Source organism: Palaemon carinicauda, chromosome 37, assembly GCF_036898095.1.
Source record: "Palaemon carinicauda isolate YSFRI2023 chromosome 37, ASM3689809v2, whole genome shotgun sequence".
Classification (NCBI taxonomy): domain Eukaryota; kingdom Metazoa; phylum Arthropoda; class Malacostraca; order Decapoda; family Palaemonidae; genus Palaemon; species Palaemon carinicauda.
In genome coordinates, this window is record NC_090761.1 from 21060946 (window position 1) to 21070945 (window position 10000).

Consider the following 10000-nt stretch of genomic DNA (forward strand, 5'->3'; position numbering starts at 1 on the left):
GGGTGGAAATAAGTGATATGGCACGCAAATGGAAATGTTTTATCTTTTTTGCTCAAGGAAGTTGGTGATTAAATGTATGTCAACACGGCAAATTTAGAATGCATAATTACGAACTAAGAAAATAAAACTATAATGGAACCCTTCTTGAGTAAAATCTTTTATAATTTATGTAGGATTCTTTAATACTGATAAGAACTGGGAGATAAACGTGATGTTGCGTTGATAAAATTTCGTACTAGACTGTTTACCAAAGGGAGCTGTTATATTAAGTACTACTGAAACTTGATAATAAACAATTTGTTATTACCTTCAACAGTGAGTATACATAGTTTATCTTACCTTTTCTGAATAATTATAGAGGAAAATTTTAAACGATAAAAAATTTTGGCTTGAAGACGAACTTTGTCTTTTTTTTCTATTAAAATGTTTTAGATTCTAATTTAGGGATCTGTTCATAATTCACCTAAATTTGTTTCCAGCTTCTAGCATTTTTTATCTTCGTTTTTACTTCCTTTCTTTCATCTTGTCCAACTGCAAACTTTTCTTTCAATTGCACTTCGGTGCTGAGTGGTCTCCCTGGTTCCAGCACCAGGCCATACATTTTACAAATCCATAAAAAAAGTTGTTTACAGAGGGAGTATAAGTTTCTTTTACAGTAATTCCAAGAATATAAGAGATGAAGAGGGAATAAAGAAGAATAACCCAAATTGTAAGATTAAAAACCAACTCAATATGACCACAAAATCCAATTGTAATTGGTATCTTTATAAATAAACTTAGATGAATTAATATGTAAAATAACGAGAATCAAGATTCGTCAATAGTCAAATTTCTGCAGTTAACATTAGACCCAGGCCATACAATTCTCTTCTATATTGAGAACCAATAGCTAGTTATGAACCATTTCAAGCATTGTAGTTACTCATATCTATTTGGAAAGGATTGCCTCAAAAGCACTCATAACGAACACACGGACGGTTCATTATACAAGGAAATCAAGAGTGGCAAATGGTTGGACAAGTTCAATCGCTAGCTGTAAACAGGATTGTCAGTTTACGTGGGCTTGGAATCCTGTTAAACAATTTCCACCGTCTTGGTCTCTTCCAATGATACATTTGAATTAATATAACTTATTGTTAGAAATATTAAATAAATAAAACCATATTAATACTTTTTTGTTTTAGACATAGGCCTACTACATCAAGGATATAAAACAAACCTTAACAATTTGCATCCGTTGGTCTTTTTAATTGAAGCTGATGACAGCCATAACTTTACAACACAATTGTTGCAGAATAAGAGAGCACATTCGTCGTTCTGTACATTTCATTTATTCTCCTGTATATTGTGGCTGATGATGTAATAACAATCGAGCCATTCGGCATTGACTAGTTACCCATTTTTAAAGTATTCAATTACTATTCAACTGGCAAATATTTCCCCACATTCACTATTTCTATATTACTGATACATATATATTTTTTCATTCATATGATTATTTACGATGTAATAAGATTAAATAAAACGTTCTTTGCTTACCCATGTCGTAGGTTTCGAGAAGACTAGACATTCCACAAAGGTAAATATACTATGGCTGCATAAGAGGAAAGGTTACTCATTAAACATTTGGCACTTGACGGATTATAAATCCAAGACGAGTCTTATCTTACGTAGAACAACTGCGGAGATAACCATAGAGTTGTTATCTCATCATCAGCACCTCACAGTGGAACAACAACTCGGAGGAAAAGGTTTTAGGTCCAGAAGCCTCCAACCGCCACGGCTAGGTTGTCCGTGTGTTCACCCGGGATGTATTCGAACTTCCACAGCAAATTGGTAACGACAACTGGAAGAGAAGATGAAATAAAATGTAGAATTTCTGCTGTTATGTGATAAAAATTGATAATTGTCAGTTTGGCTTTATGTCAGAGAGAGCAACAACATTATGTTACAATGGAAGTAGTCATTACAAACGGGATTACAGAAACAGTACAAGGAATTAAAAAGTTGTTCCGACGCGATATAGAAACCTCGTAATCATTTAGTATAGGAATTCGCTTTAGCGGAAGTGAAACGAATTCCTATATTAAATGATTACGGGTTTTATAACTAGGAAAAATACAATTTAGGACAAATTGTCATATTAAACCACTTGTCTGTGGATCTTGGAAAGCCATTCGACGGAATACTGAGATAAATAATTAAATGAGTATTTTGATTTTTTATGACAAAATGTTCCAGAAAATCTAAAAAAAAAATTTAGTGAAGTTACTCTACCATAAATAGATCTAAAAAGATGGTAGTGGTTATGTTATGGAAAGAATTTGAGATAAATGGGATCCATCAAATATCACTTAGTGCACTGCCGATTTTAGTAATTGACCATAACGGTTTACCCGAAAAGTAGTCCATGGGACTTTTGTGAGCTATCGTCTAAAGATGGTTTAGTGAGAGAGAGAGAGAGAGAGAGAGAGAGAGAGAGAGAGAGAGAGAGAGAGAGAGAGAGAGAGAGAGAAATTAACATAAGCAACGTTAATGATCACTGGAAAAGTAAAGGAAAAATGCAATCAGGAAAGTGCCCATGAGGTGTGAACTCTAGAGACATATTATAAAAAAAATTTACTTTACAAACTTTACATGGCGTATGATGTTTTAGAAGCCTAAAATATTTAAAAAGAGCCAACGTTGAAAGCAGATGAATTTGGAAGCATTTTCTGATAGATGGGCAGGTCTTTAGAAGCTGTTGGATATTTCTGCTACTTTGAAGAGACGCTGGACTGTGAAGCAGAAGTTCAGAGAGCAGTTAAACAATGATAACAACATGAATGAAACGGATATTATTATTATTATTAATACAAGCTAATCTACAGTTTATGAGTTTATAAGCGCTGGTATATAAAAATGTTTTACTAGTACAGAGAGCAAAGCCCTCCTATGGGTACAATAGTCCTTTACTACCATATACATTAGAAAAATGTCAATGGCAAAGAAAATGGAAGATATGAGAAGGTGTGACTATCGTATCTTAAGATTCATTGCTGGAGTACGTTAGGAAGATCATATTTATAATGTTGAAATGGTTGAAATATGTGAAATCCAAAAGCTAGAAAAAAAGACAACTCAAAGGGATGAGGAATATATTGTAAATAAAAAGAAAATGTGATAGTCATGGAAGTGTCATGACGATGATCTGTGGAAAGGAATACAGATTTCCTGTTATATATATATATATATATATATATATATATATATATATATATATATATATATACATATATATATAATATATATATATATATAATATATATATATATATATATATATATCTATATATATAATATATATATATATATATATATATATATATATATATATATATATATATATATATATATATATATATATATACAATGTATCTTTTCGGTCATGCTCAGCTCGCCCGTCCCTCGGGTAGGGAGAGAGCAAGAAGCCACACCTCAGTGTGTGTGTTTATATCCACTGAAATATTTAGCCATCCTTTATGACGGGTCACGTACACTAGGTAATTACATAAATGATATTGATAATCACCCATGTGGCCTTCGGTGAGAGATTCTAGTAATTCAGGACAGTAATGATCACAAGGTTCTCTGGGCACTAGGCGAATGTGACTCCATCCGCGCACTTGCGCCACCCACAGAAGCTCTGTCTGGAAGTCGATCTGCAATGGGAGATGAAATAAGTCCATTGATTCGCACGGCAATAGTAGATTAAATGTCTATATTATTTTTGCATGACGTAATACAATACTTTCGAATTTCGTATTTACGTCATTTAATTTATCGTTTTCTGTCATTGGATTATTATCATTATTATTATTATTATTATTATTATTATTAGCTAGTAATAATAATAATAAATGATATTATTATTATTATCATTATAACTTGCTAAGCTACAACCCTAGTCGGAAAAGCAGGATGCTATAAGCCCAAGGGCTCCAACAAGAAAAAATAGCCCAGTGAGGAAAGGTAACATGGAAATAAACTACAATAGAAGTAATGAACAATCAGTATGAAATAGTTTAAGAACAGCAACAAAATTATACATTCCTCGGCATTTGACATTCTCTTCACAGTCTGGCGTTCACCTGGCAGAGACGTTACCAATAGGCCACAAGAAGTTCTCCCTTCCTAGTCATTGTAAACAAATACAGAAACCTTGCGCAGCACATCTCTCTTTTTCCTTATTGATAATTGCAGAAGCTTAAACTCTTATCCATACCCGAAAACGATTATGTAGTATTGTTTATATAAGAAATTCCTATATCAAAACTATTTCTTTCCAAGTCTATTGCTTCCTTTGAGTTCATAAAATATGTTTCATCCTTTTTCATAAGTTATCTTGTTCATATCTAGGCTAAATAATATCTATATTTTTTCCACTCAGGCGGCCTCTATTTACAAGAATATTATATCACGGATCTGAAGATAATAGTACGGCAACCACAAAGTCCTTCAACTAGACTAGACTTGAAAAACAGAAAAAAAAAAAATAAAAATAAATCTGACGTAAACCAAAGGAAAGGACAGAGATAAGATTGAAAAATTCAGGGAATAGAGAACAGGAAATGTCTTTCTATAGTTTACCAACTAAGAAACTAATTTGATTCTTTACCTCTTTGTAAACTTTTCCCTTGAAATCCGAAGAGATCATGACCCAGTTGGAGTCTGACAGATCCACCATGTGAGGTATGAAGTAGGGCCTCCTGTAGAGCTGCCTCAGAGCTTTGGCCGCCTTTTTGTTGCAGTTTTCCCTGTGAACAAGACAGAAAATGAAAATAAGTAAATTAAGGTCCATTGCAGAAAAGCTCTACTGTACTTCGTGTGAACAAGACAAGGCAGAGAAGTCAATGCAGCAGGATGATTCAACTGTCAGATAGTGAATGCTAACATAGTCTTCGAGTGCTATATATATATATATATATATATATATATATATATATATATATATATATATATATATATATATATATATGTGTGTGTGTGTGTGTGTGTGTGTGTGTGTGTGAATTTTGCACAACTTTGAGTTGATTCCCCCTTGCTTATAGCATCCTGCTTTTCCAAATAGGGTTGTAGCTTAGCAAATAATATTAATAATAATAGAGATAATCCAGTTATTAGTTGTATAATATATTTCTTATATGAATATATATATATATATATATAATATATATATATATATATATATATATATATATATATATATATATACATAATTGCTTGGATTTACAGGCAAAGTTTATTTCGAGCAGGGAGAATTCAGCCCTCAGAGATGAGAAGGGTACCGTACGCTTAAGGTTATATTATACTAGAAAAGTTAAGATTCGCCATTCTCATAATAACCAGGCAAGTCAAAAATCCATCTAACATGGCTGATAAAAACCATGTTAGATGATCAACCATGAATGACATCTCATGTGGAAAGTACTGTAAATTCATACATGGTATGGCCACACATATAGTACATGTATGCCTATAAATATACCTATAAACTAAGGTTTATATGCACTCAGTACTTTTCTTATTTCTCTGAGCTAAATTTCGTGTTTCACATACCATCCTCAGAATTATCATCATTATTATTATTATTATTAATAATATTATTATTATTATTATTATTATTATTATTATTATTACTACTACTACTACTACTACTACTATTCAAGCTACAACCCTAGTTGGAAAAGCAAGGCGCTATAAGCCCATTTAAATAAGTTTCCTTTAGTGAATATATATATATATATATATATATATATATATATATATATATATATATATATATATTCAACCCTATGCACTAAATATGACAAGTACTCGTGAGTATTAAGTTCTACAGTCTGTTTCTATTTTCTCGTATGGCTTAACATCTATGTTTTCTGATCAAGAGATTGGTATGGAATTTTGGTACTAAGTTTTGGCGCTCGGGCCGGGAGTCGCTTCAGTACCAAAGTAAAACGGGGGGAGGCGATGGAGGCTGTAATTGAACTAGGAAGTTGAAAGTTAATAGAAGCTGGACAGCAAGATGGAGGAAAGGAACCAGAAACCAAATTAAATTAGATAGAGATAAAGTGGGTGCAAATAGGTTGGGAGGAATACTGCAAAGAACCTATAATAATGCAGACAGTCCATTGCGTAAGGTGCACTGTCGAAACTAACTCCCAAAGGCAGAATGGTACGTCGGTATCTAAGCAGTTCTGCTGGTTATCTATAGGCCTACTAATGTCCCTGTTAATAACTGAGTTACAACTGTTGTATAACGTTTTTCGATTTCATCAGCTTCAAGATAATCTTGCATTATGCAGTGAAAAAAAATATACCTTCCATGTCCTAGATAACTGGAACTATTTTAGCGATAAAGTCTTAAAATTCCCAGCAGTCAAAACAGCTACCCAGTGCTTACCAATGGCCATACCACCGCCGAACATCTGGGTTGTGGATCTTCTTCAGGAAAGTGCGTAGGTCATCAGGGCGTATACGCAGATTGGTCGTCAGCTCACAAGGATAAATAGAACGAAGTTCATCACTCAGGTACATCTGTTGAAGAAAATCGTCATTAATGAATAAGATAGTAAGAACGAACACCCATATCCATATCAAGAGTACCATATATATTTTTATCAGCATAAGATAAAAATAAAAATATGTATTTTAACTCCCCGTTTAGAATATTCTCTAAGGCATGGGCTAATCTCTCCCAACTATAGGCCTAATACTTCCTGCCAAGGCCAGTATTTCAACCCTCTCTTATATTACCGCCATACAATGACGGTATACGCATATTTGTATGCAATGATAAAGACCCTTCAAGTAAACATACAGAACACTGTAGAGACTAGCCTATGCCTGTACAGAAATATTATACTACTATACTTTGGTGGAAGTTATATGTTATATGTGCTACATGATCTATATTTGAACCTATGCATTTACATTTAAATACAGATATGGCAATTGACTCCAATGGTATATGCATATGGTTTTATATGTATACATACATACATACATACACACATATATATACATATATATATATGTATATATATATATATATATATATATATATATATATATATATATATACATATATATATATGTGTGTGTGTGTGTGTGTGTGTGTGTGTGTGTGTGTGTGTGTGTGTGTGTGTGTAAGAAGTCTTGAATGGGAGTTACTACTTTCGTCTTTTTGGTGACATCAACGGACTCACTTAGTTTGAGTACGACGATGTCATCAATAAGATAAAGCTCTAAATTGAAGTAAGTCTTTTCATTTTTTATTTCATGTCTGTAATACATATTCTAAACTTCTGTGTCTAGCACTATACGTGTAAAGAAATTATACTAGAATATTTTGATAAAAAACAGTAATAACTACGGATAATATTCAAATATATGCACTAACCTCAGTGACATTGTCAAACCAGAACTGTTCGGTGTTCATAACCGGCCAGTCATCCATTGCATCCACAACTATGAAGGGAATGTCATTTTTCAGATAATCTTCAGACACAACTCTAGAAGACACGTTGGAGAGCCGTTCTAGACGTTCCAAACTCTCACAAACCTGGAAAACATAGAATGAAGAATTTTAGAAGCACTGTGCTGCACCAGGAACCAGGAGAGAGAAAAGAGTACTTTTACCAGGAGAGAGAAGAGAGTACTTTTACCAGGAAAGAGAAGAGAGTACTTTTACAATTTACAAATTTCACATTCAGTTTTGCTCAGCCTAGACTTCAAGAGACCACGATGAACGGAGAATCACTTCCTTCAAAATCCTAAAATCCTTAAAATCCTTAACCTTATCTAAAGGTTAGATGATGTAGAAATCTTATAAAAAGAATAATTTCTTATCAATAAGGTTTTAGTGAATAATTGGAAAAATATGTTATATTCAATACGTTATGTTTGTCCGGCCACCCCCCCCCCCCACACACACGGAATTGCTATCCGGGTCCTATACTCAATTTCTTTTAATGAGGCGCATTTGCACTGACTAGCAGTGGTGACCTTTTAGCTCGGAAAAGTTTCCTGCTATCTGATTGGTTAGAATTATCTTGCTCAACCAATCAGCGATCAGGAAAATTTCCGAGCTAAAAGGGCAACCCTGCGAGTCGGTGCAAATCTGCCCCACTAAAGAGAATTGACTATAGCCGTTTGTCATTTTTTCGTTGTGAATATAAGCGGCAAGTGATTATACTCAATAAATGGAAGAAATCTGCTCTATTCTAATATAATACCTGATGTTTATTATTCATGTGAGAATCATAACAGCTTAAATGTATATTATTGTAACGTAATCATTACCTAAAGGTATAGACCGATAAAACTTTAGGATATTTTTTTTTTTTTCGAATTTCGGGTACTTTCATGATTCAGCTAGTTTCTACGGGTAGGAATACTCTTCTATTGCTCAATAACTGTAAAAGCTTAATATATAAATTTAAAGCCCAAGAAAGTACCCGTTCCAATGATAAATAGTTCGTCACAAAAATATATTATTATTATTATTATTATTAGCTAAGCTACAACCCTAGTTGGAAAAGCAGGATGATATGCGCCTATGGGCTCCAACTGGGAAAAATAGCCCAGTGAGGAAAGGAAACAAACTACAAGAGAAGTAAAGAAAATTCAGTAAATGTATTGTCGTGATAAACAGGAGTTCCCCTAACCATATTACCCAGATTTTACGTAAGGCATAAGTTATCAAGCGCACTGCTTGAGGGTACGCTCGGGCACACTGTTCTATCTTATATGTTATTTCTCTTCCTCTTGTTTTGTTAAAGTTTTTATAGTTTATAGAGTGATGTTTATTTTAATATTGTTGCTCTTCTTAAAATATTTTATTTTTCCTTGTTTCCTTTCCCCACAGAACTATTTTACCTGTTGGAGCCCATGGGCTTATTGCATCCTGCTCTTCCAACTAGGGTTGTAGCTTAGCAAGTAATAATAATAATAATAATAATAATAATAATAATAATAATAATAATAATATCTGAGTAGCCTCGAATACCCAACTTTAATATTGGAGGCTAATGCACATCCATGTTTGGGCAAAAGTAGTGTCAAGTCGGTGAACTAGGTTAGGTTAGGGAAGGGTAATTACAATGAAGCCTTATAATTATGGCGACTACTATACATCCATCTTAGGTAAAGTACTGGATGCCTAATGTGTTTTTCAAAATGCTACGGTAGAATTTAAGCTTTCCTGACATTAGTGATTGTGGTAAACAAAGTTTTTTTGGGTCTTTCATTAACCACAAACCTCGGTTGTCTAGTAGGATCGTTGTTTGGTGATATTTTGGCTTGCTATTTACAAAGAAAAGTATCCACACCGTACAGTGTTGACTTTGGAACGCTATCTACATAGTAAGATATAATAAAATGTATATTAAATCTACACAATGTAAATACTAAGAGATTAATTAAAATAATTGAAGTATGTAACAATGAAATGCTCGCTCATGCGGCTAACTCGTTGGCATACTAAAGTGGATTTGTGACACGTTACCATATATGGTAGATAAAGGCCTTTAATTAGTACTTTGTCTTATTTGGGGATAATAAAAGAGTGCAGTTTCTATCAATAATTGGGAATAATAAAGCATATAACATGAAATAACCCTTAGTTATAATATACGGTTCATGATTTGGTAAGTCAAAGCAGCATAGTAACGATGGCCTATCATTAAAAAAGGCCTGTTGATAAGGAAAAAAGTTTTAAACGCAATCCTCTTGGAATTACGATTAAATACTACTTACATTGCAATCATCTTCCAGCAGCGACCTCGAAACATAATATGGGTTGGTTATGAAACAGTCCGAATAGTATATCTTCGTCCAATCCCACTTGGGAAGAATCTGTAAATCAGAACAATGATAGCTTATCAAAATCATCATTGGTGCCTTGGTTTATTATATTGGACTACCTTCAACGACAGTTCCTTTAATTTTCGATTATATAG

The 10000-nt window shown here is 33.4% G+C and overlaps 2 protein-coding genes across 2 annotated transcripts in view; both read right to left on the bottom strand.

Annotated features, from left to right (window-relative positions):
* Positions 1-855, bottom strand: part of LOC137629483 (spermatogenesis-defective protein 39 homolog) — a 225620-nt gene extending 224765 nt beyond the window's left edge. The window contains exon 1 of the mRNA XM_068360816.1: positions 1-855. This exon is cut by the window's left edge and continues 1401 nt beyond it. The gene's annotated coding sequence lies outside the window, so the exon portion shown is untranslated.
* Positions 856-1226: 371 nt separating this feature from the next.
* LOC137629003 (uncharacterized) overlaps positions 1227-10000 on the bottom strand; it is a 13317-nt gene continuing 4543 nt past the window's right edge. The window contains exons 4-9 of the mRNA XM_068360255.1: positions 9798-9896; positions 7441-7602; positions 6442-6575; positions 4657-4795; positions 3571-3700; positions 1227-1846 (exon numbers count right to left, since the gene is read on the bottom strand). Coding sequence (XP_068216356.1) covers positions 1755-1846; positions 3571-3700; positions 4657-4795; positions 6442-6575; positions 7441-7602; positions 9798-9896 — 756 coding nt within the window. The 3' untranslated portion in view covers positions 1227-1754. The remainder of the gene's footprint in view (positions 1847-3570; positions 3701-4656; positions 4796-6441; positions 6576-7440; positions 7603-9797; positions 9897-10000) is intronic.